Here is a 16412-nt window from a genome sequence, read left to right on the forward strand (position 1 = left end):
CACACAACCAAGAGGTTCGGTGGGAGGAGGCAGGGGATATGTCACCCCCACCCTGCAGACTCTATGCTCAGAGGTCAAGCAGTTTGCCCAGGCTACACTGCCAAAAAGTAGCTAGGCCATCCCATGCCACCAGCTCTTCTGCATGCCCCCTACTTCTGAACAGAGGGGCCTCAGACAGACAGCCTATTGGGACAGGGAGAGGAATGAATGGGGACAAAAGAAAGGACAATGCTTAAGAGAGTGGCCCACGCTGAAATGGATGGGGCTGTGACAACAGCTGGCCCGCCAGTCCAGGCCCCACAGGCCCCGCCCCCACTGGGATGTGCCTGTCCCACCCCAATAAGGTCCCCAACCCAGGAGGAGGAGCCAGTAGGCCCACTGACCACAGCACCCAGATCCCTCAGGCAGAGAGGGCACCACCTGCTGGTGTGAGTGGAATCCCCAGCACTCATGCTGCCCACCCTTCCCCAACAGGCCCAAGCCTGGGCGCTGCGAACATCCACATCCCCCCTTCCCACCCCTCTCCATCTGGAACTAGGATGCAGCTGACCTGTGGCTGGGGTAGGCTCCAGGCCCCGCCTGGCTAGGGCTCCCAGAGTGGTAGTGGGTACCACAGGGGCTTCAGGTGACCCCTCCTCAGCTTCCTTCCGGCGGTAGGCCCGCCGCTCCTCTGGGGCAGGGTCCTCAGACAGCTGAGGCCCCCGCTTGGGCAGACAGCCCAGGGGACCCTGCACAGCCTGCACATGAGGGGTGCGACGTGCAGGCATCACCATGGTGAAGGGGCGGCGCACACGCTGCAGGGAGGCAGGCAGGATCTCAGGTGGCAGGTGCAGGTGCTGGCGTAGGTGGGTGATGCCCTCATTGGTCAGGAACCAGTAGAAGTGGCGCCAGGCAAATGTCTCCCGCACCAGGCCCCGAGCCCGCAGGGAGGCCATGGCTCGCATGACCTGCAGGTTGGTGACACCAGGCACATGGGGGTGCAGGCTACGGGGCCTCCGGTCCTTCTTGGCCACCATCACCCCCTCGCGGAAGAGCACCTCATAGATGGTCCGCAGCTGGTCCAGCGGCATGAGCATGCCAGCCACCATGGCTGCTTAGAGCCGGCTGGTCGGCACAGGGGCAAGAGAAGCAGGAGGAGCACAGTGAGGAGGCGGATTAGGCTTCCTCAGCACGAGGTACAAGAGGGGCCAGCAGCAGGCAGGAAGGCAGGCAGGCAGACTCCTGCACCAAGTGCAAGGCCGCGGGCTCAGGAAAGAGTGGCTCCAATGCCTGGCTCTGTGGATTCCTGCCGGCACTACCGCCTGCTGGAACCTCCCGCCTGCCCGCCCTCCAGGCCGCCTGGGCCGGCCTCCTCTGACTCAGCAGCAGGGGCGGCCCCTCCCACGCACAGACAACGGCCCCTTGCAGAGTGGGGGCCTTCACCCCCATGGCACCCCCTTCCCTCTTGGGCCCCATGGCTCCAATGTCAGAAATTACATCAGTTTCTAAAACATTTCCTTAAGGTTCCCAAATCTTTGTGGGGAGGATTAGGGGGGAATATAAACCAAGAATCACAGAAAAAAAGTGTCAGAATGGGCAGAAGGCAGGGAGCAGAGAAGGCAGGAGGGGTCCACAGGCTGGGGACCCACCAAGGGGTATGGTTCCAGGAGTTATGGAATCACAAAGGTCTGAAGAGAGAATGCTGGGTTGCCTGGAACTGGGGGCACTTGAGGTTCAAGAGTGGAGAATGAGGGCCTGGGGAGGAAGCTGGGGTCTTGGGGACGCCTAAGTGCGAAACAGCAAGGGACAGTTGTCAAGAGCACATGGACAGGCAGGTGCCAGCATCTACTGTCCATCAGGCAGGCAGAGGAAAAGAGCCCCCACTTCCAAATGGCACCAGATTTAACTCTTCCCATTCCAGGACAGATTAGGGACAGTCCAGAAACACATCCACTCCCAGTCCAGGTCACGCTGAGAAGGGAGGAGGGGGCGCCTCTGGGTGGAGCTTCTATCCACCCCGTCTCCAGGACAGCTGTCAGAGAGGCCAGGGAGTACCACCTGCCTCAGGGAATCAAAGTCATTAAGTCCCTACCACCCCAGACCTGGCGTCCCTGCCACCCACACAGACTCTCTACTGGGGCAGCCGGAGCGCCTGCCTGTGGCCAGAGTGACAGATGATAGGGAAAGGACACCAGGAGTTTCATATGCCCACCGGAAAAGAAGAGGAAACTGCCACATGAGGCCCTGGGAGGTGAGTTACCCAGCCACACCCATCCTCACAGCCAGGCACCCAAAACCGAGGGTCTGATCATAGATATTCTGTGCTATTATCCTACTCAATACCCCAACTCTCCAGGCAGTGCCCCATCAACCCCCACCCGGCTCCACTCTCCCGGAGTTGACACACCCATTCCCACCAAGCACTGCAAACCCAGGAACTGATTATAAATAGGGCGGGGGTGGGGGATCTTGCGGTGGGAGGCACTGGCCAGCAGGCTGGCAGGCAGCCAACAAAGCGTGGTGGGGAGGGTTTATGGGCTGTCTCCATGACACCCAAGTAGGCTCCAAACAGCACACCCAAACACACACAGACGCAGGCTGCATGGTGGAAACTGAATGCTCAGCCAACTGTTCCCGAAGCCCTCCTGCGCCAGCTCACTGCGGCAAGGCTCACCCTGAGCCCTGCCCCCAACCAGGCCAGCCCAAAAAGGTAGGCTCTGGGAGGGCAGGACACCAGTCCCAGGCAGGACAACAGAATGGCAGTGGGCAGTTGCCACATCCCCTCAGCAGCGACACCCAAGGACCCTCCACACCACTAGGGCTGTGGTTTGGGGACCAAGCATCTGCTGGGATCCAGACCAGTTATCACTTAAGTTCCCACTCTCTCGGCCTGTGTCCCAGTACTGCCCTCAACCTCTGGCTCTACCCGTCCTGCCTGCCACCAGTCCCTCCTGCACTCATCCCATACATCCATGCTATCTTCCTGGCATGATTTCCTAACCAATTCCCTCAAATCTCCAATCCCCCACCAAACCAACCCATGGCTTCCACAGTCCCCAAATGATCCCAAGCCACACTGCAGGCCCCTAAGCCGTTGGACCTAAGTCTCTTCTGCACAAACCTACCTAGGTGTCCCATGTAGTAGTCAACCCGCCAACCCATCCACTTCCTAAACTAGTAGCTCCCGGATCCAGAGCAAGGGGGCGGGGCTCAGTGGGGAATTCCCCAAACCAGCAAAAGCACAGCAGCCTTGGGACAGCGGGATTCCCCCGCGAAAGAGAGACAGAGAGAGATAGAGATAGAGAGAGAAAGAGAGACAGACACCCTTGATCTCGGTCCGGGAGCTGCCCACCAGTCCTTGGGCTGGGAGAACAACCCCTGCCCCGCCCCCCACCCTGTGGAACCGCAACTACTGTTGCTGATTCAGCACTGGGAGGGACTGAGAGCACTCCATGGCTGGAGGCCGGCCCCTCTCTCCCGACTCCAGGCCTCTTTAGGTTTCCAGAGCAACCACTCGGAGCCCCTGGGCAGCCCCCAGTCGCCCCCCCCCCCCAACCAAGAGCCGCAGTGTGGCCTTGCCCGGGGCCAGTCCGCTGGCGCCACAGCACAGCAATCCCCACAGCCCTACCCAGCCCCCTTGGAGGACAGGCTGCAGGGCGGCAGGCTGGGGCGGAGGAGTAAGCGGCCAACTGCGGTAGGGCTGAGCTCCCACGGAGTCTGGGTCCCGCCCCTGCCGCTGCTACAGCTTGCTCCGCCCCTGACACTCACTGCAGGGCTACAGAACTGCTGCAGGAGCCACCCCTCCTCCCCGCCATCCCAGGAGAATCTTTGCACCAGGAGGAGCCCTGGTGAGGGATAAGCCTGGGGGTCTCCCGTGCCTTCAGCACAGCACACCCAGTGTTGCCCACCGCACGCCAGATCCTGACTACCTCCTGCGGGAAACTGCAACCCAGCCAGAGGTCACTGCATGGTCGCAGCTGTCCCCCCATCCCACCTTTGAGGGAGCTGATCTCGTGCTGGATGGCTCTCGAGGGGTCCATGTCTCTGATAGGGGCGAGGGTGATGCAGCTATCGCCACGCAGAGTCCGGCACCGCACCGAACTGCCCCGGCCAGCGCCGGCTGGGGGAGGAACCGGGAGGTGAGGGGCGGGGCCGGTCAGTCAGAGGCGGGGCTTCAGCTGATCAATGTGCGGGACAAGGCTGCCCTGGGCGCATGCTCCCAGCCATGGGTCGCTCCACCCCGTCCTTCCTAACCTGCTGTCCCACACCTGCGACCCAGCTATCTCCAACCATGCAGCTCGGCCCTAAAACTGCAATGTGGCACATCCAGACAGCCTACCTCAGTCTCCAGCCTCCGCCACCCAGAGCCACACCGGGAATGGCCTGCAGAAACCATGAGCACAGGGCCTGTTTCTGGTCTTGAAGCCCTAACCACCCACCCCCTGCAGGAGACACCCCACTCCTGACTCCAAGGACCCCCTCAAGCAGCCTCCCCTGGGCCATGACTGAAGGGCTGTCATTGTCATGCCTCAGGACCCCGGATCAAGCCCTTCACCCAGGAGATGCAGTGACAAGACCCCCCTTGGGCCCCATCCCTGCTCGAGCCCTTCTCCAACATGCAGCTGATCACCCCACTGGTCCCACAGCTCAAGGTGCTTCTGTGCCCCACGGGGACCGCACAAGCCCCAGCCTCTGCCTCCCCTAGCCCTTGGAGGCCCTTGTCTGCTCAGTTCTGTGGGTACCCAACTAACCACCACTTAGTGGCTTACACCAAAACCCTGGGGTCATCACTCCTCATAGCCAGGCCCACAGAATCTGCTGGTACTGCCTATCAGTCCAGTTGTCACCCATCTCCATTGCCATCAGAATGACACGCAGCTCCTTGCTGAGCTGACCCACCTCTCCACCACCTCCAGGGAACCAACAGCAGCTGCTCTGGGCCACCACCCCAGCAGTGGCAGTGAACTGTCACTCCTGCCTCTTGGAGAGACCATCTGGACTGCAGGAAGAGATCAGCTCTGCCTCTCTGCAGGCTGCAGAAATCATCAGGAACACTTGGGCCATGCCCATCCCACGGGGCATGCACCCCAGGTCCTCTGTGCTGGGTGGACAGTGTGGAACACAGATGGGTCTCCACAAGATGTGCCAATAGCCTCGGTCTCCTGAAGACCTAAGTCTCTCTCCCAGCTGCTCAGATCCACACCCTGCCAAGCAGGACTACCTCCTTAGGGTGCCCACCCTTTCTACAGGCAGGCCTGTGTATGACTGGCCAGGGCTGGGACACAGGACATGGCAATGCCACACAGGTCAACAGGCAAAGCAGCAGCAAGTGCCAGGCCCACCTGGGCTCCAGACCCAGCAGGCCTGGGGGTCCCTCAGCCTCCACCTCTGCTCTCCCTGGGGCTCAACCAGTCCAGGGCATGAGTGGGTCTCACTAAACACCAGTGGCCTGAATATTTGGGGAAAATAATGAAGTGTGGAATTAAAACAGAATTTTGTGAATTCTTACACTTAAATTCCTACTTTTTTTTTTCTAAGATCTGTCTGGATAAATCTAGATTCAGCCTACAAGTGAACTTCTGTATTAAGCCTCAAACAAAACTGAGAGATATTTATAAATAGATTTAAATAATATGGGAAAGCTCACACATGATTCGGTGCTGGTTCTATTTTTTTTAATGTATAAAATTAAATGTCTTAAGATCACAGTTTTAAGCTAATGAAAAGTGAGGCAGACAAACTATTCTGAGAAGGAAGGTTCCAGGGGGTCCTATACTGAACCAGTCCTAAACTTATACCCTCAACTCAGGTGTGTGCCAGGGGCTCTTGGGAAAGCCTTGGCAGCTAAAAGTCCAGTGAAGAAGCCCTATCAGCCTGCCCTACCCAACCAGCCTGGAATAGCAGCCGTGTATGACCTTGACAGATGGGTTGGGGCTAGCCAGCAAAGGAAGAGGGACTGCATGTGCAAAGGCCCCAAGGCAAGAGAGACCCAAAGAATGTGGGAGTGGTTATAGCCAAGAAAGAGTGTTAGAGACCCAGACAAGGGGGCGGGGACGCATCAGGACATACAGATGCTGACTGGTGGTGGAGGAGAGCCTGGGGCAAGAGGTATCGGTGTCTCAGAAGAAACTGAGCCAGTGAAGAGGAAGCTGGACATGCCTTGTTGTCCAGCTCTGGCTAGTCAGAAGCAAAGCCCAGGCCCTCCCCAGTACCTCCTCACTGCCCAGGAGATCTCACCACACTGGATCCCAATCCATGGAAGTTTTACTGAAAAAGCACATGGGTCTGTGAGTGAGCAAGACACCCCTGCTAGAGGGGGCTCACCAAGGAAGAGGGACAGCATGTGCAAAGGCCCTAAGGCAAGAGAGACCCAGCAGGAAACAGTCTCCAGCTTTTCTGGCCACTGATGGGCCTTCCAGACAGCTGGCAGACTGACCCCGCACAGCTCCCCATCCCAGGAGAATCCCATGAAGTCAACTGGGACAGCGACTCACCCTGAGCAAAGCTAAGTCCTCTCTCAAAGCTTTCTGCCAATCCAAGAGGCAGGGAACACCACTGGGGCTCCAGAACCCAGGCCAGGCCTTCCCTCCTATACTGAATAGCTCCCTCCTGATAAGTTGGCTTGGCCACAGGCCCAGGCCAAGGAGGTGGCTTCTGATCCTGCCCCCACACACCCTAGTTGCACTTGATATGGTCCCACGCCTGAGGTTCTGCCTACTGCCTCCCCTCAGCTTAGTGCTTCTCCCAAGCTCTGCCCATCTTCAAACTTGCCCTTTCCCTACCCCGAGACCTCCTCCCACTCAGGACTCACTGACAGTAGCAGAGCATGTCAGTGGGAGGTGATCCAGGTAATCCTGTGCAGGTTGACCTGTGACAGCTGTGGCCCTTCCAGCAGACACTTTCCACCCCGCAGAGACCCAGCCAACAAAACCCACAGCAGAATATCCCTGCAGATGATGTCCCCCTGTGACACATACCTCCCTGACATGCTCCCTGCATGGACCTGCAGCAAGACCAAGGGAGTCAGCCCGCTTGCACCACATGGCCTCTGACCCACAGCCTTGATGAGCCTAAGCCTCAACCTCTGGGTGCCACACACTTCTGAGGGAGCAGAGTCTTCCTCCATATGAGAGACCACCCCTGCACTGGGTGTGGCTCAGATGGGCTCTAGGTGGCACCCTCCAGGGATCCTGGAGGCCCAGGACTCAGAGATTATCCCTCTGGGCCTATCCACCTTTCTGCCCCTACAGCCCAGTACTAGAATATCACCCAAACCAGAAGTCCACCAGAAACTCATCTTGAGGGATGTTCTGGAGCCCAACCACAAGACCCATCATGGGGTGAGAGAGGTCCCTTGGTTCTCAAATATCTCAAGCTCGCCCTTTTCCCACTCTCTCTACTACCGGGTGTGGCCTGGCTACCACCTTTCTCACCTGAAGGAGCACCAGCTCCTCCATGTTCAAGCATGTTCAACCTGGTGCAGAGGTTAAACGGTGACACCCAAAAATATCTTCATGTCCCTGGAATTTATAAATGTGACTGGATTTTGAAATATTTAAGCTAAAAATCTAGAGACAGGTCATCCTGGACTTTCTGGGTAGGCCCTTTCAAGTCCTCATGAAATGGAAAAGGAGAGGTAGAGACAGAAACTGGAATGATGTCGACACGGCCAAGGGATGGGGAAGCTGGACGAGCAAAGCAGGCTCTTCCCATGACTTCTGGTGGGAGGGAGCCCTGCTGGCACCTGGATTTGGGACTTCCGACACCCAGATCAGTGAAGGATGGATTTCTGTATATTAGACCATCTCGTTTTGGTGTCACAGACATCAGTACCAGGAACAGAGTGCTACTGTGACAAATACCTAAAAATGTGGCTTTGGAATTGGGAAATAAGCAGAGGCTGAAGAATTTTGAGGCACATGATAGAAAAAGCACAGATGGCCTGACCAAACTGTTGGCAAAATTTGGAGTGTAGAAAGCAGGTATCATGGCTTATGCCTGTAGTCCCAGCTACTGGGAAGGCTGAGACAGGAGGACTGCTTGTGTCCAGGAGTTTTAAGGCCAGCCTGGCCAACACAGCAAGAGACCCCATCCCAAAAAGAACAGAATATGGAAGTTAAAGATGATGCTGGTGAGGCCTTAGAAGAAAATGAGGAATATAATCTTGGGCACTGGAAGACAGGTGATCCTTTTATACAGCGGCAAAAGCTGGCTGAGTTGTGCTCTATCTACTAGAACATGGAAGAACATGTAGAACATGTAAGCAACTAACATGGATATTTAGTTGAAGAGATTTCAAATCAGGCTGTGGTTTTGGCAGCTTATATTAAAGGGCAGGAAAAATGAGATGAAATGAGGAAGAAACTGTTAAGGAAAAAGGAACCAGCACTGGTGATCTAGGAAATTCACAGCCTACTCAATGTGGAAGATGCTCACATTGGGAGATTTGCTGTTAGGACAGGGTGCCCAGGGAGAGAAAGCCAGGGGTGTGACTGGATAGATTTCTGCTGAAGAGATGAAGACTGTGATTCATGGGTCTGGTCAACCATTTCAGCAGAGCCAGGAATAGAGATTATCCAAAAGACACAGTGAGCCCTCCTGTCTAGTGGCCTGGTTCCCTGTGACATTGAAGAGAGACCCACAGGTTTATGAAACTGCTGTGCCAGGAGCAACACTGCCAACTGGTTCTGACGGGTTCAGATGGGAGGAAATGAAGGTGGCATCTTTGCCAGATCCTATAGGCAGGAATGGGATGGTAGACAAATCAATTGCAAACATGCTACCCTTCAAGGCAAGGCAGCAAAGTGGCCTCCATTCTTTTCCTGGTCCTAGGCCCCCTCCATCTCAGGGAAAAAGCAGTAAATGTCCCCACCAAGAGTTGTCTGCCCAACTGGGGGACTTTCCATGCTAAACTATGACTCAGCCTCCACAGAGACAAGAGACAGGGAAAAGGAGGGGGGAGTGGGCCCCGCAGGCTCATGTCTCAAGTCATATGGAGACCCGAAAAGTCTCCAACTAGCATCGACCCACCACAGCCTCATATGCAGCTCTCAGCAGCTTCAGTCTGATTACACCCTGAATAGTCTGACTGAGCTTCCTGATGTCCTTTTTCACCTGGTCCCAGGCATTGTCCTCACCCTGCTGTCTCAACCCCACACCAGGCAGCCACCACCTGTTTCATCAGCCCCCTTCCTTCAGTGTGCCAGCAGCACCTCACAGTGTGGTTTTTGCCTCTGCTGCAGCCGAGGCTCCTTCCTGGCTGCCTCTTCTTGCCAGCCTGGAGGATCAGAGGGCCTCAGGCTCACAGCACAGGCCCCAAAGCACCACACCCAGCCTGACTTCCCTAGCTTGGTCGGGCAGTTTGAGCATCTTGGCCTCTCCTTATGCCTCTCCTCTAGGTCTCACAGTCATCGCCAGTTTTAGACACCCAAAGCTGAACTCCTGTTCCTCTACCTTCCCTGATACACATGCCCCTTGGTCTCCAGGCTCCATCTCCACAGCCACCAATGTGGTCTCTCCTCGGCAGCTTCTCTGGGGATACCCAAGAGTCTTTCCACCAGGTGGAATTCCTGCGGTATCCAGCCCAGAGTCTACCTGTCCCTCCCATGTACCACAGGGTACGGTTTGGCCCAACGGTGCAGCAAGACCCTGCTTTCAGGAAGCTGAGTTTGGTGGGAGAAGAGATATTTAAAATCTTCCTTGTTGCCCATGAACCCATCTCCAGACTCTGAAGATATGACACCCATAATCTCCTGTATATCTCAGACCGTAACAAATTCCAAGCAGGTTGAAGGTGGAGACATTAAGAAAAAAATTAACCCATACTAGAAGAAATTCTTGACAGATGATTTTTATAAAGGAAAGCCATTCAAAACATGCATAAAATTCAAAGGTCATAAAATAAATGACTGATGAATTTTAAAAATTGATCATGCCAGGCACAGTGAGAGCATCTATAGTCCCAATTCTTCAGGAGGCTGAGGTGGGAGGATCACTTGAGGATAGGAGTTCAAGGCCACCTGGAGCATCAAGAGAGATCCTGTCTCAAATAAATAATCAATCAATCTAGCCAAAGACACTATAATCAAAAGTAAACCAAAATTGATCCATGGTGTGAGATGTCAGAATAGTGACTAGGAACACTCCCCCAACCCCGTACAGGGGATTGAACCAAATGTGCTTTACCACTGAGTCAAAACCCCAATCCTTTTTATTTTAAACAGGGTCTAAGTTGCTTAGGATCTAAGTTGCTTAGGCTAGCCTCGAACATATGAACCTTCTGACTCAGCCTCCAGAGTTACCACGACTACAGGTGTATACAACCACCCTTGCTCACAAGGGACCCCTTTAAGATCTAAAAAGCTATTTCATGAGCTGGATGCTGATCAAAAGGCATCAGTGGTGGCTGTGGCTCAGTGGTAGAGCGCTTGCCTAGCATGTATGAGGCCCTGGGTTCAATCCTCAGCACTGCATATAAATACATAAAATAAAAGTCCATCTACAACTAAAAATATATTTTTTAAAAAAGGCAACTTTCCAATTTAAGAGTATATGCAAAATTTGTACACTTTTCTGTAGAAATGATATACTTCCATAAAAAAATAACAAAATAAGTGGCTGGGGTTGAGGCTCAGTGGGAGAACACTTGCCTAGCATGTGTGAGGCCCACATATAAATAAATAAAATAAAGGTCCATTGACAAATAAAAATTTTTTTAAAAAATTAAAATAAATAGGGTGCAGTGGCACATGCCTGTAATCTTAGCTACTCAGGAGACTGAGGTAGGAGGATTGAGAGTTTGAGACCAGCTTGGAAAACTTCGCAAGACCTTATTTCAAATGTCTATTTATTTTAATTTTATTTATTTATGAGTTTATTTTTGGTACTGGGTATCAAACCTAGGATGCTCTATGACTGAGCTATACACCCACCATTTTTATTTTTTATTTTGAAACACAGTCTTGAAAACTTCCCAGGCTGGCCTTGAACTTGTGATCTTCCTGCTTCAGCCTCCTGAGTAGTTGGGATTGCAAGTATGTTCCACCATACCTGGCTCAAAATAAAAATTTTAAAAAGGGCTAAGGATGTAGTTCAGTGGAGGAACACTGGCCTAGCATGCGCTATTTAATTCCTAGTACTGAAAAAAAAGTAACAAATTGAGAAAATTTTGAAACATAAAAATTAAAAAGAAATTTTTAAAAAATCTTACCTGAATAACATATTTGAACAGGCAAAACCCATAAAAGATGAAAAAGGGGCTGGGAATGTGGCTCAGTGGTAAAACACTTGCCTAGCATTGTGAGGCCCAAAGTTTGATCCCCAGTACCACACACATACAAATTCCATAAAAGATGAAAAAAGACATGATCAATTATTCTGTGAAATGATCCCACTTTTGTTCATAATCAAAGAATACAAAAAACTTTTTTTAATATATATTTTTAGTTGTTGATGGACCTTTATTTTAAATATTTATTTATTTATATGTGGTGCTGAGAATGGAACCCAGCACCTCACACACGATAGGCAAGTGCTCCACACTGAGCTACAATCCCAGCCCCAAAGAAGGCAAATTTTTAAAAAACTAGGCTGGGCACAGTGGTGCACGCCTATAATCCCAGCAGCTCAGGAAGCTGAGACAGGATCATGAGTTCAAAGCCAGCCTCAGCAACAAGGAGGCATTAAGCAACTCAGTGAGACCCTGTCTCCAAATATACAAAATAGGGCTGGGGATGTGGCTCAGTTGTTGAGTGCCCCTGAGTTCAATTCCCGGCACTAAAAAATAAATAAAAAAGAAAAATTAGATTTTTTTTCATTAGTCAGATAAGCAAGTGACTAAAGAAAGTCTGCCGTCTATCTGTTGGACTCACCTGTACTGCACAATTTGGTAGCTGGATGCAGTGGCACTCTCCCTTAATCCCAGCTACTCAGGAGACTGAGGTAGAAAGATCAAGGGGGAGAAACCAGCCTGGGCGGGCTGGGGATGTGGCTCAAGGTAGCTTGCTCGCCTGGCATGCGTGCGGCCCAGGGTTTGATCCTCAGCACCACATACAAACAAAGATGTTGTGTCCACCGATAACTAAAAAATAAATATTAAAATTCTTTCTCTCTCTCTCTCCCTCTCTCACTCTCTCTAAAAAAAAAAAAAAAAGAAAAGAAAAAAAGAAAAAAAAAAAAAGAAACCAGCCTGGGCAACTTAGAAAGATACTGTTTCAAAAACTTTAAAAAAGGGATGGAGAGGCAGCTCAGAACGCTTGCCTCGCATGCATGAGGCCCTAGGATTAATCCCTAGTATAGAAGAAAATAAAAGATGTACACTGAGCTTTTTGTTGTTGTTTTTTTCTTTCTTTTTTGGTACTGGGGATTGAACTAAGGGGCACTTGACCACTGAGCCACATCCCCAATCCTATTTTATATTTTACTTAGAAACAAGGTCTCACTGAGTTGCTCAGTGTCTCACTTTTGCTGAGGCTGGCTTTGAACACGAGATCCTCCTGTATCAGTCTCCTGAGCCACTGGGATTACATAAGAAGTACACTGTTTTAAAACCATAAATCCAATGTCCATCTGAATCGGTCAAATAAATAAAATGTGGTACTTTCATGTAATGGAATATTTTTTTTTTATATTTATTTTTCAGTTCTTGGCTGACACAACATCTTTGTTTGTATGTGGTGCTGAGGATTGAACCCGGGCCGCACGCATGCCAGGCGAGCGCGCTACTGCTTGAGCCACATCCCCAGCCTGTAATGGAATATTTTGTAGCCATTCGAAAGCATGAGGCTACCAACACTATTCAACATGAGAAGAATCTTTTCAACAAATGGTGCTGGGACCACTGGATATACACACATACAAAAGAATGAAGTTGGACCTCTATCTTTCATCATACACAAAATCAACTCAAAATAGATCAAAGACTTTCATATAAAACATAAAACCATAAAACTCCTTTTTTTGCATATATTAAGATACATCACCAGCATTTAAAAAAAAAAAATGTGTATTTTGCCAGGTGCAGTGGCTCACACTTGTAATCCCAGCAACTCAGGAGGCTGAGACAGGAGGATCACAAATTCAAAGCCAGCCTCAGAAATAAACAAGGCCCTAAGCCACTTAGTGAGACCCTGTCTCTAAATTAAAAAATAAACAAAATGGGCTAAGGAAGTCTCAGTGGTTGAGCACCCCTGGGTCCAATCCAAGGTACCAAAACTAAAACAAACAAAAACAAGACATCTTTGGGGTAAGATATGGCTCCGTGGCTAAGTACCCAGGGTTCAATCCCCAGTACCCCCCCAAAAAAAATGCTTATTTTATTTTTTATTTTGAGACAGGATCTCACTAAGTTGACAACCCTGGATTTAAACTTGTGATCCTCCTGCCTCAGGCTCCTGAGCTGCTGGGATTATAAGTGTACATCACTGCACCCATCTTATAAAACTCTTAAAGAAAACAGGCATAAATCTGTGTGACTCTGATTTCTGCATATGACATACCAAATGCACAAGCAACTAAGAAAAAAGAGAGAAAGCAAACTCATAATAATTTAAACTTCAAACTGGGCATGGTGGCACAGGTCTATTAACCAGGCAACTCTGGACACTGAGGCAGAAGATAGCAAGTTCAAGGTTGGTCTCAGCCACTTAGCAAAATCCTGTCTCAAAATAAAAAAATGAAAAGGGGCTGAGGATGTAGCCTAGTGGCAGAGTTCCCCTGGATTCAAGCCCCAGTACAGAGGGAAGGAAAATGAAAACCAATACAGTCACAGAAGATTTTTACAACTCATATGGCTGAAAAGGGACCTATATACAGAGTATAAAAAGGACACAGCTTAAAAGCTAAAACAAAAAAGCCCAACTTAAAAATGGATGAATGAGCTAGGGCTGGGGCTCAGTGGCAGAGCACTTGCCTAGCATGTGTGAGGTTCTGGTTTGATTCTCAGTACCATATATAAATAATAAATAAAATTGGGGCTGAGGTTGTGGCTCAGCTGCAGAGCGTTTGCTTTGCATGTGCTGGGTTTGATCTTCAGAACCACATAAAAATAAATAAAATAAGTGTATTGTGTCCAAATACAACTAAAAACTAACTATTTAAATAATAATAATAAATAAAATAAAGGTCCATAAACAACTGAAAAAATATTTTTAAAACATGGATGAATGATCCAAATAAACATTTTTCAAAAGATAAACAAATGACCAAAAGGCACATGAAAAGGTATCCAACATCATTAGCTATCAGAAAATGCAAATCAATCTTGCTTTTTAGCTCAGTGGCAGAGCGCTTGCCTAGCATGTGTGAGGCACTGGGTTCAGGTCTCAACACCCCATAAAATAAATAAATAAAGGTGTTGTGTCCATCTACAACTAAAAAAAAAAATTTTTTTTAAAAAGAAAATGCAAATCAAAATCACAATGAAATATCACTTCACACCCACTAGGACTGAAGGACTATAATCAAAAAGCCAGATAACAACAAGAGTTGACAAGGTCCTGAAGAAGAAACCTCGCCCACGGGTCTTGGGAATACAGAAGACTGCCACCACTTTGGAAAACAATCTGGCAGTTCTTCAAATGGTTAAATATAGAGTTACCACACCACCCAGCAATTCTACTCCTAGGTATCTACCCAAGAGAAGTAAGAACATACATCCACACAAAAACTTATATGCAAATAGGTGCATTATTCATAACAACCAAAAGATGGAAACAACTCAAATATCCATCAACTAATAAATATATAACCAAGTTGGTATATTCATAACATGGAATATTATGCCACATAAAAAGGAATTAAGTACTGATGTACATATGCCATGATAAACCCTTAAAATATTACCCTGATGGGCTGGGGTTGTGGCATGTGTGAGGCAACTGGGTTCAATTCTCAGCACCACATAAAAATAAATAAATTAAAGGTCTATCAACAAATTTTAAAAAAACATTTTTTAAAAATTACTCTGAGTCAAAGAAGTCAGACACAAAATGGTATGATGGCATTTATATGAAATGTTCAATCTGGGACAATCCTTTAGGACAAAGCAGATCAGCGTTGCCAGGGGCTGGGTGAAAAAACTGTTCTGGAACTGATTGTGATGATGGCTGCACAACTCTGTGAATGTACTAAAAGCCACTGAACAGTACAGTTGTTTTTTTTTTTTTCTGCTGTGCTGGGGATCAAACCCAGGATCTCATCCATGCCAGATAAACACTATATCACTGAGCCACATCCCCAGATCAAGTTGTGACACTTTAAATGGGTGAACTGTATGCATATGAATTACATCTCAATAAATCTGTTGTTAAAAACAGAATAAGCATGAGGTTGACCTAATCAGGGCTGACATGAAAAGCCAGCAGATCCAGAGGGAATCACAGTTGGAACTGGCAATCTTGCTTTTCTCATTCATCCAGAGGGGAGCAGAGGTGTGACCATCACCACTTTACTTTTCTTTTTTTTTTTTAATATTTATTTTTTTTTTAGGTGTAGATGGACACAACACAATGCCGTTATTTTTATGTGGTGCTGAGGATCGAACGCGGGTCTCACTCGTGCTAGGCGAGCGAGCGCTCTACCGCTGAGCCACAACCCCAGCCCCCCCATCGCCACTTTTCTTTGGATAGCTCCACTGAACTTTTGTTTATTTTTTAGCATTACTTTTGACAACAATCACAGATCAAAAGCCTCTCAGAAGGGCCCCAAACAACTGCCAGCCTCTACCCTGCCAGCTGAGCTCTAGCCACTGCAGACAACACCCTTTGCCATTACCATTCTTTTGTGCAAGCACCCTACAAACGCTGGCTGGGGGCCCCAGGGACACAGATAACCAAGCTCAGAGTTCAGCACAGGAGGGGGCAGAGATGTGAGGACAATGCCATCACAATGACAGTGCAGGAAAGTGGGGAAATCCGCCACCAGCTGGGTCTGCCTGCAGACATGCTGACACTCCACCTAGCCCCTTTCCAACCCCACCTTCTTCCCAGTCCAGAGAGGGCTCCCAGGTGGGTACCTCCTGCAGGTTCCCCGACCCCACCCACTCACCAACAATACTCTCCCCTGCTCTCTCCTCTCACACAAATCGCCCCCTCCAGGACCCTCTTGGCAGCGTCATCAGCACCCATCCTTTAGTCCATGCTGTCTCAGATGCCACAAAGCTCCCATTCCTGAAGTCTCTACCCATGGCTGCCCAGACCTCCCAGATGGCCTCACTCCCCAACCCCTATCCTGCAGCCTGTGCCAGGGCCCACTGACTGGCCACTGCCCTATGGTGTGCAGCACTGCTAAGGGAGCTCCAACTGTTCCTTCTTCCACAAACATTCCCTCCTCCATTCACCAGTGTCACCTCAGCTCCCGCTCAAACCCTGCCCCGCCTTCCCGCTCTACCACAGGCCTCTCCAGGCTCCCAAGGCACAGCAGGGTGGCCCAGCCTT

The 16412-nt window shown here is 50.1% G+C and overlaps 1 protein-coding gene across 9 annotated transcripts in view; it reads right to left on the reverse strand.

Moving 5' to 3' along the window:
• Positions 1-16412, reverse strand: part of Plec (plectin) — a 56065-nt gene that overhangs the window by 34940 nt on the left and 4713 nt on the right. For 3 of the 9 annotated variants that reach the window (XM_076836411.2, XM_076836410.2, XM_076836409.2), the window contains exon 1: positions 551-1103. The exons of 5 other annotated variants lie outside the window; for them this stretch is intronic. In XM_076836411.2, the coding sequence (XP_076692526.2) occupies positions 551-1088 (538 nt within the window). In that variant the 5' untranslated portion in view covers positions 1089-1103. Of the gene's footprint in view, positions 1-550; positions 1104-3973; positions 4051-16412 lie in introns of those variants that run through there. One more of the 9 variants, XM_076836423.2, reaches the window with a different exon arrangement.

The sequence above is a fragment of the Callospermophilus lateralis genome, chromosome 16 (assembly GCF_048772815.1).
Source record: "Callospermophilus lateralis isolate mCalLat2 chromosome 16, mCalLat2.hap1, whole genome shotgun sequence".
NCBI classification, from domain to species: Eukaryota; Metazoa; Chordata; class Mammalia; order Rodentia; family Sciuridae; genus Callospermophilus; species Callospermophilus lateralis.